At 38.5% G+C, this 18,438-nt stretch overlaps 1 protein-coding gene across 4 annotated transcripts in view; it reads right to left on the bottom strand.

Moving 5' to 3' along the window:
• Positions 1 to 18,438, bottom strand: part of trappc11 (trafficking protein particle complex subunit 11) — a 108,466-nt gene that overhangs the window by 69,876 nt on the left and 20,152 nt on the right. For 3 of the 4 annotated variants that reach the window (XR_015851338.1, XM_088344100.1, XM_088344101.1), the window contains 8 exons: positions 17,411 to 17,544; positions 14,048 to 14,189; positions 11,770 to 11,863; positions 11,565 to 11,644; positions 11,408 to 11,486; positions 4,866 to 4,920; positions 4,143 to 4,288; positions 595 to 656 (listed from right to left, as the gene is read on the bottom strand). Coding sequence is in view for 3 of the 4 variants with exons in the window: in XM_088344100.1 (XP_088200226.1) it covers positions 595 to 656; positions 4,143 to 4,288; positions 4,866 to 4,920; positions 11,408 to 11,486; positions 11,565 to 11,644; positions 11,770 to 11,863; positions 14,048 to 14,189; positions 17,411 to 17,544 (792 nt within the window). In the remaining variant the exon portion in view is untranslated. Of the gene's footprint in view, positions 1 to 594; positions 657 to 4,142; positions 4,289 to 4,865; positions 4,921 to 11,407; positions 11,487 to 11,564; positions 11,645 to 11,769; positions 11,864 to 14,047; positions 14,190 to 17,174; positions 17,290 to 17,410; positions 17,545 to 18,438 lie in introns of all 4 variants that reach the window. The other variant, XM_088344103.1, reaches the window with a different exon arrangement.

Here is an 18,438-nt window from a genome sequence, read left to right as displayed (position 1 = left end):
GCATTACCGTTCGATTACATTCACAACAAATACAAAGACGGAATTGTTTAAGTTGTATTACATTCCCAATAAATGCAAGACGAAGTGGTTTTGGTTATATGTTCGCCATTAAATTCCCTAAAAGTGAGATAAAACGAGGTAAAAGTGGTTGTAGTAGCGAGGGGATGCAAATCTCGGCAAGGATGCATTTCTCGGCATAACACCGGCTCGGTAGCTTTTATACCCGTGGTCCACACGCGGAAATGACGCGATGAGGGAGCGGAACAGTCGCCGGCGTCTGTTGTGCGGGCATACCACCGATGAACAGCGGGTTGGCCAATTTTGCGCATTTTCCATCGTGGGCAACCACGGGAAAAAAAAAAAAAAAGCGCAAAATTTTACCCGCGATACAGACGCAAACGGCTGTGTGACTTAGCTACTAGGGTCGTAGGGGCACTATTTCTTGTGTCTTGTCTCTGGCACGTACAGCCTGGTGGCCCATCCCTCTCCAGGCCAACAAATGTTCACCCAGTCTCAAACTGTGACCTTTTACGTGTTAGGCGAATGTGCTAACCACTGCACTACATGAATATTAACAGAAAGAGAGAGACAAACCTTTAGTACTTGCATGAGATTTTGTTCAACCCTTAATTTTTGCTCTTTCTTCAGTGTTGAAGCTGAAAAAAAGACATCGAACAACTTTTTGTTAGATGTATTGAACTCTTTTCCGAAGAAGGCATTCATACAGTGTAGACATGCTATTAAATGTATCATCCTGTTATTTAATTGAAACCATAAAAATAAATTGATTATTTTGTGATTAAAAACTATGAACTGAACGACTGATTTGACAGACCTAAGAAGCATTAATTTTGACTTGATGGCACACATTCAAGTCCTAGAACACTTTTCGGAGGCTCACACTTTAATCATGATTCAGCGATGTTAGATTTGATCATAAACAGTTATTTAGATGTTTGTTTTCCCTTCAATATTGTTTTTTTCTTTTGCTAAGACATACTCTCCTGTAGTCTTTATCACTTATCTATTTGTAAAACATAAAATAAAAAAATATTTCCATTACAGCTTAAAGAATTTGGGGACATTCTTGCAGACTTGAAAGAGACCGAAAATGGCATACAAACAGTAATTTAAATGATTGATTCAAAGATTAAAAAGTCCTTCAATTTTTTTAAGAAAACCTACCTGAATGTCAGAACTTTGCTGTTAGATTTCATATCTATTATAGAAATAAGCTAAAGCTTCTTTAAACTTCTGCAAAGACACCAAGCTGCTGGTGTTTTTTTTTTTTAATTTGTTTTTTTGGATTACCTTAAACAGCACATCCCTGTCTTTTATTTTAGGTAAAATAACAAATACAGCAAATACAGCTACAGTGGGTGCTTTGTAAATTGTGCCTGACTTTAGAAACATCCAGTGGACAACCATAAAACTACAAGTCATTGTTTGAGGTGATGCAGCCAATTTCTCTTGTGCTGCTCTCAGCATTGTGTAGCAAGCCACAGAAAATTATTTTGCGAGCCACATTTGGACAGCGTGCCATAAAGTTTCACACGTGGCCTAAGGGGACCAACCGTTGTTTTTTTGTGTGTTCTTTATTATCGGATTGCTAGTGTCTTTTTTTTTTCTTGTTCTTGTGTGTTTAGGCATTTATGAGTGTGTACCCTTCAAACGTTCGAGACCCCTTCCCTGAGTTTGAAAATTCCTGTGTCTGAAGCTCTTACAAGACATGAATATGTCATGGGAGGCTGAGCCAGAACATGTTAAGGTTTTCAGCTGAACACATTCTCCCGCATGCAGGGTTGCAACAGCTTAAGGCAGGTTCAATTTAGGACTTGTTAGGACTTATTTAATGCCTTTTGAAATCAAATTTAAGACCGAGACGACAAAAAAAAAACAAAATACATCTGAAACAAACAAAAAAAAAACACACTAATATTTATTGCACAAAATACATTGTGCCGTACATATTATCTGTAAAGCTTTTAGCAATGGGAAAAAAAACTTACGTCTGACAGCCACTTCTCATTTAACGTACACATTCTCATGGTCTAAAGTATGTTTCTGTCCGAAGTTGCTATAGGTATTGTGGGTAGACCCAAGATAAGCGTCTGCTCTGAAAGGCTCGATGAAACAACATCACCGTTTTATGGTCATACAATCTTCCCACGAAAGTAAATCGGTGTATTGTTAAACAATTGATACATTTTAGTTCAAACAAATATAAATCTTATTGATGTGTTTACATCTTTAAGACTTTCAAAATTGGATTTAATAAAGGCCTTATTTTTAGAATAATTTTTTCAATGACATTTCAACACCTCGCTAGACCAAGCCAAAGTACCATCATGCTTCAAATTTGCCAACATCATCCCAGTGCCAAAGAAACCCCAGATCTTATCACTCAACGATTACCGGCCCGTTGCACTGACTCCTATCATAATGAAGTGCTTTGAGAGACTGGTTAAAGAGCACATCACCTCCAGTCTCCCCTCCTCATTCGACCCCTTTCAGTTTGCCTACAGGACAAACCGCTCCACCAGGGATGCCATCTCCTCTGCGCTTCACCTGAGCCTGACACATCTAGAGGAGAAGAACACCCATGTGCGGATGCTGTTCCTGGACTTCAGTTCAGCATTCAACACCATCATCCCACAACATCTGGTGGACAAAATGAGACTCCTGGGTTTCAACACCCCCCTGCGGAACTGGCTGCTGGACTTCCTCTGTGACAGACCCCAATCAGTGCGGATAGGTCAGAACAGTTCAGATGTCATCTACCTCAGCACGGGCTCCCCCCAAGGCTGCGTCCTAAGCCCCTTGCTGTTCACCTTGATGACACACGACTGCGTCCCTAGGTCCGCCACAAACCACATTGTGAAGTATGCTGACGACACAACAGTGGTGGGCCTCATCAGGGATGACAACGACCTGGCCTACAGAGAGGAGGTGGAGCAGTTGGTGGGCTGGTGCAGGGACAACAGCCTGGTCCTGAATGTCGACAAAACTAAAGAGATCATTGTCGACTTTAGGAAAAACCAGCCCAACCATGCCCCACTTTGCATCAACAACAAGGCTGTGGAGGTTGTCAGCAGTATCAAGTTCCTAGGGGTGCACATTACAAACAAACTCACCTGGTCCGTAAACACTGCATCACTGGTTAAGAGGGCACAGCAGCGCCTGTACTTCCTGCGGAGGATGAGGAGAGCCCACCTGCCCCCACCCTCCCTCATTACATTCTACAGGGGCACCATAGAGAGTATCCTGACCAGCTGTATCTCTGTGTGGTGTGGAGGCTGCAGCGCTACCGACTGGGGTAGTGTGAGGAGGGTAACGAGGACAGCAGAGAAAATAATCGGGACTACACTTCCCTCCATTCAGGACATTGGCCAGAAGCACTGCCTATCCCATGCTAAAAACATTACAGGGGACCCCTCTCACCCCCATCATGGACTGTTCACTCTGCTAGCCTCTGGGAAGAGGTACTGCAGTGTGCGGTGCAGGACCACCAGGCTCCGCAATAGTCTAGTCCCCCTGGCCATTAGACTGTTAAATGGTCAATCTAACATATAGTTAACTTAAATCTAAACGGCTGCTAATCTGACTTTTGCACTACTGGCAGTTTTTTTTATAGCTTGCCACTCCTTGCACATTGCTCTCTGCACTATTGTAATTACAGCGTTATTGTTACAGTGTTAATGTTACTGTGTACCTGACTTGTTAACCTGACTGCCCATTTTGCGCATCTGGTTAGCTACTCTTCTTGCACTATCGGCACTATGGTAAAATACTATACGTAGCCAAAATACAATACAACATTATTTATATCTGTACATTCAAGGAAACTGTGGGGGTCAGATGCATCGACATTTCGTTCTGTATACACGTGTACTAGAATGACAATAAAGTAGATCTGAATCTGAAATCTGAATCTGAATCTTAAGACTTTTCAAGTATCCGCGGAAACCCTGTCATGAGTTCAAACTCACGTCTCTGTATGACTTTACAACAGTCTTTGAGAAATTGAAACTTGAACAAAACGATTAAGAAGCGAAAGTGGGAAGGCTAGAGGAAAACCACTGCGATCGGGCCTTATTTACCAAACTTCATGTTCAGAACAAAATGTAAAGAATAGTGCTTACCTCTCCCCAAGAGCTCCATACAGAATATGATGTAATCTTTAACACTGGCCATCAGAAAGGCACAGTTTAGTGCTGTGGTCAATATTGCGGTCTGGATCCCACACCAACGCTCCGCACGATAATCACACAAAGCGTACTCCAAAAGTCTAAAAGCAATACGAAATTATGTGTTAGTATTTTTATACATCATTGGCAGTCAAAAATTACATTTAGATTTTAAATTAAGAATATAATCTATGCACAGGAGCTCATGGCCTATTTCCACAGGACGTCTTCTAGTGGCACACTGCATTGTAAAATATTGACTATATTGCAATTATACAGCATGAAGGGCACAGGTGCATATTTTGTGATGACAGTAAAATGGTTTCGAAATCAGGAAGAAGGTGTGAGGCCATAGGTATTGTCAATTAACTTAAATAATTCCATATAAAAAATTACAATTAAACATTTATGCAAATAAAATTGTATGTAAATAAACTTAAAACAATACACTCTTCTAATAATTTAAGAGTTATATGTTGTCATTAAGACTATTAAATAAAACAACGATACAGCTTTCAGAGATTTTCAAATGCTAGGCAAGGAAAATTATACAACAAAAAGGAAAATTAAGTTGGAAATAATAGTGGCATAAGACAAAAGAACATCAAAGTAAAACCTTCTGGTAACAATTGGCCATGGTGTCCATTCAAAATTTATCAAAACTATTTACATACTTACTTGAGAGCTTTTACATATTCTTGAGCACGGTAATACTCTTCGCCCATTTCCACCACTAAGAAAACAAAAAACAAAACAGAAGCATGAAAGAAATACACACACTCGAAATTCAATCATTTTGTTTTCAATTATGTAAAATGCTCAGTAGCCTAGATGGTAAGGCGCCCGCTTTGAGACTGGGAGGTCGGTGGTTCGCGCCCCGGCCGAGTCATTCCTAAGACTTAAAAAGTGGTCGGCAGCGCCCTCAGTTGGCTGCGGCTGCATCGGCTCGCTACAACGGGTCAGGTGCAATCGACATTTCGTTCTGTGTACATTGTTACACAGAATGACAATACAAGGAAATTATTATTATTATTATTATTATGTGTCCAAATGAGCTTAATCTTTATATATATATATATATATATATATATATATATATATCTTTCTATCTACTATGCACCCCCCCTGAGAGGGGTGAGAGACAGCAAGACAAACACATACACAAAAACAAAGAAAATAAAAAATGGGGAAAAGTGGCAAAAACACACACAAATATTTTTTGGGACCACGGCCAACCAAAATGCCCAAACACCCAAACAAGTTAAGCACCTCGGCACCCAAGTTGGTCATGCTTTCGTCCCTCCAGATGAAACGGGACACAAGAAAGCGGCCATGTCACTTGGGTCACCCTGACCCAACACACTCTTCTGTTCAACAGCAGGGCCCGACAGTTTTCACTGTTTTACCCCTGCCGGAATCATACAGGTGCCCAGCACATCCCTTAGAACAAGTCTAAACATCCCACTATCCTTTTACAACACCTCTCCACTCATTCCTATCACCAACAAAAGATCTACCTTCCACTATATTTAGACCCCTTTCCAGCAGTGCACTCATAACATCATCCATCCAAGTCAATCGCGACCTTCCTCTTGGTCTCCTTCCATTTACTTCTGCTCTGTAGATACTCTTCAACATTCACTCCTCATCCATCCTCTCCATATGTCCAAACCAACCGAGTACTCTCTTATCCACATGCTTGCTCAGTTCCACTAAAACTCCAGTTCTGTCTCTCACAATTTCATTTCTCAATCTATTCAATCTTGTCACTCCTAACGTACTCCTCAAACATTTTATCTCAAAAACATCTAATTTCCTTCTCAAATCTGCGTTCAGGCTCCATGTCACCATACAACACAGTCGGCATAATCACACTCTCCTACAGTCCTCTCTTAACATCCATACTCATACTCTTGTTGCTAATAACTCTCTTCAGTGTACCCAAAACCTTGCTGCCTTGATAGATAGATAGATAGATAGATACTTTATTCATCCCCTAAGGGAAATTCACATTTCCAGCAGCATCCCTGAGCTGAGAACAGTACAATAATAAAGCCAAAAGAATACAATATACTAATACCCAGTGTGACGTGCAAATGCCCACTTTAGCATGTTATATAGAGTAACCAAATAGTGCTACACAGAACACAGAATGCAGTAAGATTCAGTAATATCCAATGTAGGTGGTGTGGTTTAATGTGGGCCTTTACTCTGCCGGGTGGAGTTAAAGAGCCTCATGCCTATTGATTCACTCTGCGCAATACCTCGCACTCCATTACACAAACTGCAGCCACATCTTCATACTGGACTGTCTCAGAAAATTAGAATATTGTGATAAAGTTCTTTATTTTCTGTAATGCAATTAAAAAAACAAAAATGTCATACATTCTGGATTCATTACACATCAACTGAACTATTTCAAGCCTTTTATTATTTGAATATTGCTGAATTTGGCTTACAGCTTAAGAAAACTCAAAAATCCTATCTCAAAATATTAGAATACTTCCTCAGACCAAGTAAAAAAAATAATTTTATAACAGCAAAACTAAATCAAACATTTGAAAATGTCCATTGATGCACTCTACTTGGTTGGGAATCCTTTTGCAAGGATTACTGCATCAATCCGGCGTGGCATGGAGGCAATCAGCCTGTGGCATTGCTGAGGTGTTATTGATGCCCAGGATGCTTCGATAGCGGCCTTCAGCTCGTTTGCATTTGTAGGTCTGGTGTCTTTCATCTTCTTCTTAACTATACCCCACAAATTCTCGATGGGGTTCAGGTCAGGGGAATTAGCAGGCCAATCAAGGACAGTGATGCCATGGTCAGTGCACCAGTTACTGGTGGTTTTGGCACTGTGAGCAGGTGCCAGATCATGCTGGAAAATGAAATACTCATCTCCATAGAGCTTTTCAGCATTTGGAAGCATGTAGTGCTCTAAAATCTCTTGGTACACAGTTGCATTTACTCTGGACTTGAAACACAGTGGACCAACACCAGCAGCTGACATGGCTCCCCAAACCATTGCTGACTGTGGGAACTTCACACTGGATTTCAAGCAACTTGGATTTTGCTCCTCTCCAGCCTTTCTCCAGACTCTGGCGCCTTGACTTCCAAATGAAATGCAAAACTTGCTTTCGTCTGAAAAGAGGACTTTGGACCACTCTGCAACTGTCCAGTGCTTCTTCTCCATAGCCCAAGTCAGACGCTTCTTCCGTTGTCTTGAGTTCAGAAGTGGCTTGACCATGGGAATACGGCTATTGTAGCCCATTTCCCGGACACGTCTGTGAACTGTGGCTTTTGATACCTGGACTACAGCTTCAGCCCACTGTCTTTGAAGCTCCCTCAAATTCTGGAAGCGGCTCTTCTTCACAATTTTGTTAAGGCTGCGGTCATCTCTCTTGGTTGTGCAGCGTTTCCGGCCACATTTTTCCCTTCCAACAGACTTTTTGCGGATATGCTTTGAAACTGCACTCTGTGAACAGCCTGCTCTTTGAGAAATTTCTTTTTGTGTCTTACCCTCCTGATGGAGGGTATCAATGATGGTCCTCTGGACAGCAGTCAGATCAGCATTCTTCCCCATACTTGTGATTTAGTTTACTGAACCAAGCTGAGTGTTTTCAAGGCTCAGGAAACCCTCGCAAGGTGTTTCGAGTTAATTAGATGATTCAGGTGATTAGTTGAATAGCCTACTTGTATACTTTTTCATGATATTCTTATATTTTGAGATAAGATTTTTGAGTTTTCTTAAGCTGTAAGCCAAATTCAGCAATATTAAAATAATAAAAGGCTTGAAATAGTTCAGTTGATGTGTAATGAATCCAGAATGTATGACATTTTTGTTTTTTTAATTGCATTACAGAAAATAAAGAACTTTATCACAATATTCTAATTTTCTGAGACAGTCCAGTATATATAAAGTATTAAATTATAGTTACTCATTACTGGTGTTTTTGGTAAAGTGTCATGTAGACTGGAAAGTGACGAAAATATACAATATACAAACAATTGGAATTGATTTCATGATTTAAGTGTCTTTTTATGTTTCTATGAAAACGTTTACCTGAATATGCAAACTTCACTGTTAGATTTCATATCTATTATAGAACAGAGCGAACACTTCTTCAAACTATTGCAAAGAAAACCAGGAGTGATTTTTTTAAAACAGCGGGTCTGTAACTTTTATTTCAAGTAAAGGAAAAACTTTCCCCAATATTATCTGGGTAACAAACAATATTCACAGATACAGCTTTGGGAGTGGCACTTATCTTTGGTGACATAATGTGGCCATATCGAAAAATGCAGCAGGTCGTGGTTTCTACGCCGCGCCTCTCCCTCCCCACTCAAAAGGTTTTATCCTCTGATCTACACGGGTAACGTAAGTCACCCATTTTGACTTCAAAACAGCCAATTTCACCATAAGGTGAGGGATTTTTATGATTGAAAATAAAACCCCTGCATGCCTTGTTTTAAGTAACCCTGTAAAGTTGGAACCATAGACATCAAAGTTAGCGACAGCGCCAATCCACATAATACTATTTTGCAAAGGGAAGAAATGACAGGAGGCGGGACTGCATCTAATTTTCAAACCAACATAAGTCATTTTTAATGCCTACTCATCTTTTGAGCACCATGCATTTTTGTTTAGCAGTCCCACTATTATCTGTATAAATCACACCGAAACCCACACATTTTATACAGCTTGTTACACAGCACACACAACACACAACAGAAGAAACACTCTTGATCTCGTAGTTACGTATGGCTTGAGTGGGAGTGTGTCCTCTACCATCAACCCGGCAGAGTCCAATCATTACTGTATCTTTTTTAACATCACTGCTTTTTCAATCGCCAGGTGGTCTGAGTGAGAACTGTGAGGAAACCATACCTAACTCCTGAAGTTGCTGAAAATTGTATCAAGTTTTGAAAGGGCCATCTCACATATGTCTTACCTTCAGTCTCCGATTTTATTGTTGATCATTTTAACAGAAATCTAAAATCAGGACTTGATCACATAGCTCCACTGGTTATCAAAACAATAACTAGGAAATCTAAACCTCCAAGAAGAAACAGTACGATCAAATACCACATAAGACAATGCAGGATTCCTGAAAAGAAGGTGGAGAAAAAACTATGATCCAGTACACACGGAAACATTCTTTCAACAAATCAGAACCTACAATAAAAAACTTGAACAGGCTAGCATAAAATACTTCTTAAATCTTATTTCTGAAATTAAAAATAACCCCAATTTTCTTCACTTTGTAACTTTTAACTAAAGCTGATTTTAAAAAGTTCCCACTGGAGCCAACAAATGCTCTTTGTAGTAAGTACTTTGCAGACCACTTAGAAGTAAAATTGCTGAAATCAGGTCCAGTCTTCTAGCTCATCAGAATGTGAGCCCTGCAATAGCTTGGCTATTGATTTTACCTGGAGGTTTTGGCTTGGTTGACACAAGGATTTTCGGGTTTTCTCTGAAGTCACCCGAAAAACCTGCCCTTTAGATGTGATTCTTACATCTCTTTTAAGAATATTATATGGATTTTTTTTAAGGTAAAGATTTTAAATATAGTCAGTCTACTGCTCTCTCCGGATGGGCGTTTTCCCTGCCATCTTTAAAACAGTGGTGGCGACGCTGCATCTAAAGAAGAGTAATTTAGACTCAAATATTTTTAATTATTACTTTCTAGTGTCCAATCTATCGTTTTTAAGCAAAGTTTTCAAAAAATTGTTTTTCATTCAGCTGAATTATTTTTTTAAAGAAGAAAACAGCATTAAAGAAATTTCAGTCTGGTTTTAGGAGCAACCACAGTACAGAGACTGCCCTTTTAAAAATGTTAAAGGATATAAGGTATAATATGGATTTAAATAAACACCCAGTTCTGGATCTCAGTGCTGCCTTTGACATAGTAGATCACCACATTTTATTAAACAGACCTAGAAACCTGGTGGGCATCTCTGGTACTGTTTTAAAATGCTTTTGTTCCTATTTCACAGACCCACATTTCTTTGTAGGTATGGATGCATGTTCCTCTAGAAACCATGAAGTTATATGTGGGGTTCCCGAAGGTTCAATTTTAGGCTTCCCCTTGCGGATGTCATTAGGAGACATTAGTCAACTTCCATAGTTATGCTCCCCTGATGACACAAGTCCTATAGATATCCTTTTAAAATGCATTTCAGATATCAAGTCATGGATGGCAGAAAACTTCTTACAGTTCAACCAGAACAAAACAAAGGTTTTACTCATTCGTCCTGAAAGTTAGAGAAACTGCCTTGTTGTATACTGAATGTTTTCATATAGCACTTTGAGTGGCAATATTCTGCCTTAAAAGTGATTTACAAATACATATAATTCAATTTGATAGGAAATTTGATGAATATGTGTTCAATGAGCACAATTTATTTGTTGACAAGCAAACTGTACCTTTATGATGGAGCAAAGTCACTGACGCACGTCCTCAGCTACATGGCATTTTTAGGAATTTCTCCGCAGTTTTTTCGTGCTGGAATTATTGCCGTTGTTATCAGTTTCTGCATTATGTTTCGACTTATTATTGACACTGAAGAAATTACCAATTTTGTGTTGATTTTCACCTAATACTAACTGTTTTTTCAGAGGCATACTTAGCCTTCACCTTCCCTCGACGACAAGCACCACAAAAATGACGTAATTTCGAAGCAACGAGATCTCATTTGCCCAGATCGGTATGCAGACGAAAAATCGAACCGCGAGACCAAAACAACAATGGCGGATCTGCCTGACGAAAAGTTTGGAGTGCGGTAAATCTTTGTTAAAAAAAAGTAATCGGATAATAATGACAATTTTGTGTCAAAAAAGTTGCATCCCTGGGACGCACGTTGATTTGACACTATGCGTCCCCAGCAAAAATGATGCGTCCAGGGCGCAGTGACGCAGGCAAACGAGAACACTGAAATTGTTGTAAATCTGTTACAATATGTGAATTTTCTCAAGTTACTGTTTCAGCATTCAAAATTGTTATCAAAGTGACTTAAAATGTAATCTGTAGACATTGGTACAGTGTTCAAATTGACCTGCAAGGGTGGTGAGTCATAATACAACGTCTTGCCCAAATTTAAATAATATAGGCTTATCAAAGTCTTTACCCTCAAACTTACAGAAAATATACATTTTACATTCTAACATTGTGGTGTGAGAAAATAATGGCAAATAATGTTCAGTAATTGCAAATGTTACTTACTCAGATGACTTTTCAACCGTGGGCATTTGTACTTCTTAAATTGTGCAACAGCATTGCTGAGAAGAGTAATTATAAGCTCCTGTACAGAAGATTTAAATAACTTCAAACTTTATATAAATACAGTATAAGGTGTAGCTTATGTTTCACATGTACTTACTGAATGAGGGACACTCCTTTCATTGAGCTGTAAAGCAAGGATCCCTGCTTTTTCCTTGTCTGGATCTGGAGGATCAATACCTAAACATGCGTAAATGATAATGGTGATCTTAAACGGTTATCAGAAATTATATAAAATACTTTGTTAGACTAATGATATATAATTGTTTTGTAGAAGAAAATCTAATGCAATGTAATGGGCCTACTCTGGTGTCCTTGTCTCCATGGTCTCTGCCCATAGTAGTCCAGTACTCCACTCAGAATGTCCAGTTGATCAGAAATAGGATGTGTTTTTCCAACCTTTAAAAAATAATGCCTATTGAAATTTTGAAGTGTACAAATTAGCTCTAACTTGAATGACTGAAGAATCAAAATCAAGAATAAATATAAAACCGTGTGATAATGTGTAATGTAAAAAAAGCAACGTTTTTATTTTTCAAACATAATAAAATCAAGCTTACCACACATGACTTTTTACTGGCTAATCACAAATGCAGGGGGACCCGCTAGACTTTATGGTGGTTTATGATGTCTTCTCTTTTTTTACCGCATTTTTCTTACAAAACAACATCAACGAAAATGTATTTAGCATGCCCAAAAACCCATAAAACTTCTCAATGTTAGTGCGTTTGACGAGTTATGTTGTAAGAGGCCTATCTGCTATTGGTTGGTATTATTTAAAATGCTTGTCTGCTATTGGTACATCCATACCTGTCATCCTATACGGTTTTGCCGTACAAAGTACGTTTTTCATTTTCATTTTAAGACGAGTACGACGTACAAGGAAATCTGTACAGAAAAACGCAAATTTGTCAATGATGGGTACCATCCGGTATACACCGACTATCACGAAACGGCAAATCAATCAAGTCAAAGGAGTTTGCCGCGGAAGCCTCTATCTCGGTATCGTGTTTTTCGTTGCAAACGAAGCGAGCGGTTTGATGCTACTGTGCGCATGTGTCTGCCGCCAAGGGGATTTCCCATTTGGCATCATTCCGAAAAAATCGTGTACGATTACTTTGTGTGGGAAAATACGACAGTTTTTATAGGCATGGAGCCGTGGAGGTTGATAGGTATGTATAGCTAAGTATGTATATCTGTCGGTTTGTCCCTTTGTTTCTGTCCACCCAATAAAAGGGGGGAGTCATTTAGACATTACCAATATCTGTCACAGGCAGTCAGGTTACCTTAGATGGGAAAAATGCCCCTCAAACAGCTGACTCTGAAATTTGGTTTTGTTGACTTAGCATTTTTTCCCTGTAAGACATTCCACTCTCCCCTTTCAGAAGGACATTTAATATCAACACCATATTTTACATGCAGTCAGGTAGGTGACACCATAAGTGAAAACTGCCCAAAAAAGCTGAATTATAGATTTTTATTTTAACATTACTTATTTCTTGATGTAGTTTTGATGTTGTTGTATTAGGTCAGTCCAGTATTGTTACTGGCATGCCTTTATTAAAAAAAAAAAAAAAAAAGAGTCCACTGCTTCTGTTAAGAGCACATTTTCATTCCTCAATCAAATAAAACCTTAAGCCAGAAATGTGAGAGAACAAGCTCGTGTAAGGGCAATAGTAAGGGATAAAAGCCTCTTTTCACCAACACAGGTCAAGAATGCTGATGCTTATTCATAGTCATGCCCCCTTGGCATTACTGAAAATATAGAATACATTTTGAGAGGGATAGAACCAAATAACATTTATTTGGAAATGTGTGAATGTTGTGTAAACTTTCATTCCTCCAGAGTGCGCTGAAGGACAATGAAAAACGTAGCATGGGGTGTTTCTCTTGATTTGACCCCTTACATTAGCAAAGAGTGTTCACAATGAGGTTAAAGTCCTAACTAGCTACAGAGTTTAGAGTAATGTTAAAGAGGGATGGACATAAGCATTTTTTAAAAATAATGATTTAAATAACTTAAAAATATTTGCTTGGGTTGGAACTCGTACATATCTTGACTCACTGCGTAGTAAAATTATTAAACTAATCATTAAAATAAGCAAAATTATCTGCCAAAGGTACAGCATTTTTTGCAGCACAGTTAGAGGGTAAGCAAATCACGTGATACATTTTTCAGAGAGATTTTAAGTATAAAAAACAACAACAAAAACATTTGAAAATTACAGGTGTAAGGCAGAAGTATGACTGACGTATATAAATTTAAAAAGGGTAAACCTAAAAATATTCACAGTAAAAATTGGTACTTTGCTCTGTGGAGCCTTATTATTTAGTTTTCATCGTTTCTTTGGCGTGGTTTTACAGCATATTTTAGCTCCTTTTGAAAATCCCCCATTGTCCTCGGTTAATTCAAGTTACATCTATAATATATTCATTTCTAACAAGGATGAGTGTAAATAATTTGCCTCTTTTTGCCTGGGAGTGCTAAGTGGCAGTCCAGGCATGGATAGGCTCCAGTACCTCGACCTGAAGCTATAACTGTACAGACTTAGAGATCATTCATACAGGAAAGAAAAATATCACCTGACTGAGTTGATGCGCAAGTTGTTTTCTTTCCTGGCTGAAATATGCAGCCTGCTGGTAGTAGAAACCAGGGTTCTGTGTCTGGATAGCTGCCAGACCCAATTTTATTGCATCATCAAATAGCTCACCAAAAGATTGGAACCTGTGATAACACGCAAAAAAATAGAAGATAGCAAAATGCAGAAAATACATTTATTTAAGTTGTCTTGAGCAAGACAAAATTCAGTAGGCCTATAAATCATAAAAACACTATTGTTCTTTAATTATAAACCACTTAAAAACCAATATCACAGAGAAAGAAAGTACTGGACAAGAAAATGTCATGCAGTGAAAATCTAATTAGAAACATTAAAGTATAAAGGTTATAATCAATATACAATCATAATTTAAGGATTTATAGCACTTCATAACTTAGGGAAACAGTCTTCTTTTAAATACTTCCAAAATTCTTTTCCCCCAAAAAAATTCTACCTGCAACACCCAACAATGACAACATGATCAAATGTTAGCATTTTTGCAAAAAAAAAAAAAAAAAAAAAAAAAAAAAAAAAAAAAAAAAAAAAAAAAAAAAAAACAAGAAAGAAGAAGTGTTAGTCTAGCAATCAGTCCAAAGTGTCCCCTGCCCAATGTCAGGTGACATAGGCTCCAGCAACCTTGATAAGGATAAGTAGTCCGGAGAATAAATGAAGAATATATATATGCCCGTTCTTCCAATTTATATATTTTCCTTATTTTTTCAACTGTATAATATATTTACACTTCATCCAGTATATGGACAGCAGGGGTGGGCAAATCAATTACTTAGATCGGATCGTAACCAGTGTCCTGGGATCAATACTTCGCTCCACCAATTTCCTCAAACCCACGGTTCTCTGCGCAGATAGTGCACCCCCTCTCTCTCTTTTACCCAGCACACTCTGCGACTCTCCAAGTTAATCCCTGAGTGAGTAACCGACAGCCAGATCGATCACTCCACCATACCAGAAGCTAAAAATGAGAGAGGCAAACAGAAAGGGCAGCGCGGTGTGAACTTTAAAAGTCGTCCGCCACTGTCGCAATGCTACAAATTACATAAATCTATCTACTCTGGTAAAAAACTGGTAATCCATTTTCACTAAGGCAACAGAGCCAAAAGGGCTTCTTCCTAGGAGCAGAAAGCCAATGAAAGCCAAATTACACTTTATTTGACCACAGTAGTTTTAAAATATTCTGCAATAGGAAGTATTTCAGTTGTCTTTTTTACATTATTATAAAGTATTCGTATGTTTGTTACATTGCTGCTTTAATTGGTCTGTCTCTCTAAACTTTTGTTCCAAAACAGCTTTAATGAATACACTTAAATACAGTAAACCCATGCTGTAGCGCAGTTTTGCTACTTAGCGGATTTTCATCGTGCATGGTCCAGTAGTGGCTCTTTAAACATTGAGTTTCCCACCAGGAGTAAATGCAGTTTTCCATCATCTCCACATGATGGTGACAAAGTATTATGTGTAGATAAGTGGATGAACAGCAACAAGATTATTTTTAAATATAAATTTGACAGTGCAGAAGTAATTTGTAAAGAAACTACCTTTATAAAATGGTTTAACTTTATTTATTAAACAAATACCTGAGCTTGTAATTGGGTTAGTTGTATGGTTTCAATAAAAGAGTATTAAAATGAATAAATATAAACTCTAACATGAATTGTAATGCAAAGAATGCGTTACTTGAGGACCTAATTGGGAACGCGTAATTTTACTTCTAAATATGAAACGACTGTTCTTCAAGGAACGTTTTTTATACCTGATCCCAAAGCAGCCTCTGTCAAGCTCCTTTTGTGGCGCGTGCAAGTACGTGCATTTCTTAGACGCTCTCGAGGAAGCTCTTTTTTTTATCTTTTTGGGGGTTTGGGTTTGCATCTGGACTGTATTTAAAACAGGCCTTTTCTTACCTTCACCATTTTCATGCTACACTAACAAAAAAGGGTAGGCAAGCATGAAATCACTCTCGACCCGAATATTGCAACTGAATATAATGAATATGCTTTTGTGCGTTCATGTTCATGGAGGCTGCGAACCAGCAAGGCAGCTGGTCCAGATAGAGTATACCCCCGACTGCTGAAGGCCTGTGCGTGAGGGCTGGGAGACCCTCTACAGCGCATCTTCAACCTGAGCCATGAACAGGGGAGGGTCCCTCAGCTGTGGATTCCTTTTGCTTTATTATTGTATTGTTCTCAGCGAAGGGATGCTGCTGGAAATGTGAATTTCCCTGTGGGGATGAATAAAGTATCTATCTATGTCAGAATATTATATGGTAGTTTTTATCTAAAAGTATGAACGACGTTTGGTAAAATTGTACTTTTTACAATTCTTATATCAGATCGACAATATACCTCTGCTTAGGAAGCAGACTTATTTTCACTTTATCTCAAACATATCACATTTTACCCAATTTTCAGTCCGAGCAATGTCCATCTGTGTCCTTAAAATGTTCAAAGGGGTGTGTGTGTGCAGGCATGCTTGGGTAGTTCCCTTTTGAATCATTTGTGTCCTTATAACGTATAATGAAAGTAAGTTTTTGTGACTATTTAAGTGATGCCCAGGTATGTCACTTGTGTCCCTCACAAAGGGTGTAAATATGGGTTTGTGTGTGTGCTTGGATTATGTTCAGGTAAACCATTTGGGCACTAAAAGTTTGCAGCTTGTGCAAAATACAGCACGGAGACTTTTGACGAGGACAATAAAGTTTGATCAGATCACTCCAATTTAAGCTAACTTGCACTGGCTACCTGTCCATTTAAGATGTGAATTTAAGGTTCCGTTATTAATATAAAAATGTTTGTGTGAACTTGTTCACTCTGATTTGATTCCCCCTTAATCTCTGTTCTGAGCCTCTGATCTGAAACTGTCAGTCTACTTGTGACTTCAAGAGCTCAGAAAGGAACCTTCTTTTCCTGTTCTTTCCGGCTGCCTGGATGGTGGTGAAATAAGGGAGAAGGACAAATCAGAATGAACCAGTGGACCAGCACCTGGACTGGAAGCATCATCTGCATTGACCAGCTGGCTGAGATGGGAAGCTGTGTTACTATGTTTTGTGTATTGTTAATCAAAGCAACATCTATTGCAACCTGGTCATCCTGGATTACCTCTTGTGAGGCCCCTTCTTAAAGTTTCTTAATTTTCTCATGCTGAGTTTGAGTTTTTCGTTGCCTGCATGCTGGTTCCAGATCAGACGATGGTGTAATTGTGGCCGCTGCAGTCCTTTGAGACATTGTGAGATTAAAGGCTATACAAAAATATGTGACTTGACTACTATACATTTAGAATTGTGCAATGTGTCCGTGCGTGCACGAGTGCGTGTTTATGCTTTTGTTTAACTCACTGTTTTGCCATCCATGCAGAATGTTCAAATGCCAATTCAGCACAACCAATCTTCTTCTTACAAAGATCAATGTGCTTTCTGAATTGGGAAATAGCATCAAGTGGAGTATTGTGCTGGAAACACAGGCGGCAGACCTAAAGACAAAAGGAACACATTTTTTGCTTCACTATGTGGTAAAAATTTTGCTGTATTGTCATAATTAAAAAAAAGAAAATCCATTTTGGGAATTTTTCCAAAACAAATACAATTTAGACTGCAAGAATGTAAATGTTTTTATAAAAATGTGGACTTAAATTTAATTTAGAAAATTAACTTCATATGAGTAATCTACAATTATTATTTTTAAATACTGGTAAGATCTTTTTTGCATTAAAACAAAACTAATCATTTTGATGATGTTACAATTAGACAAATGTCCAATTTGGGGGTAAAACAAATCTTTCCAGTTGTTATAATGACAATTTGTCAATTACATGCAAACAATTTAAGTTTAAAAAAAATCTCAATGTATACAAATAAATATAAATACATCTATATAAAGGTAGAAATAAATACATAAAAATGAATTAAATTAAGTCGAACAAAATTCACAAAATTTGTAAAGACTTCGGCACATACAGTTGACAAATTGACTATGCTATACAAATTGACATTTAGCTACATACAACTTCCATCTATCTATCTATCAATCTATCTACCTTGGTCATATCCCTCAAAGAGGGGTGACCAACAGCAAGACAAACACATACAATAAATAAGGGGGGGAAAAAACAAGTTAGGCACCTCGGCACCCAAGTTGGTCATGCTTTCGTCCCTCCAGATGAAACGGGACTCAAGAAAGCCGCCATGTCACTCGGGTCAGGGTGACACAACACACTCTTCTGTTCAACAGCAGGGCCCGACAGCTTTCACTGGTTTACCCCTGCCGCATCTTACAGGTGCCCTGCCCATTCTTAGAACACGTCTAAACATCCCACTATCCTTTTACAACACCTTTTCACTCATTCCTATCACCAACAAGTGCTCTA

The sequence above is a fragment of the Urocampus carinirostris genome, chromosome 9 (assembly GCF_059441175.1).
Source record: "Urocampus carinirostris isolate Australia breed hairy pipefish chromosome 9, RoL_Ucar_1.0, whole genome shotgun sequence".
Taxonomy (NCBI): domain Eukaryota; kingdom Metazoa; phylum Chordata; class Actinopteri; order Syngnathiformes; family Syngnathidae; genus Urocampus; species Urocampus carinirostris.
The sequence above is the reverse complement of the archived record's forward strand: the minus strand, read 5'-3'. Positions and strand labels throughout refer to the sequence as shown.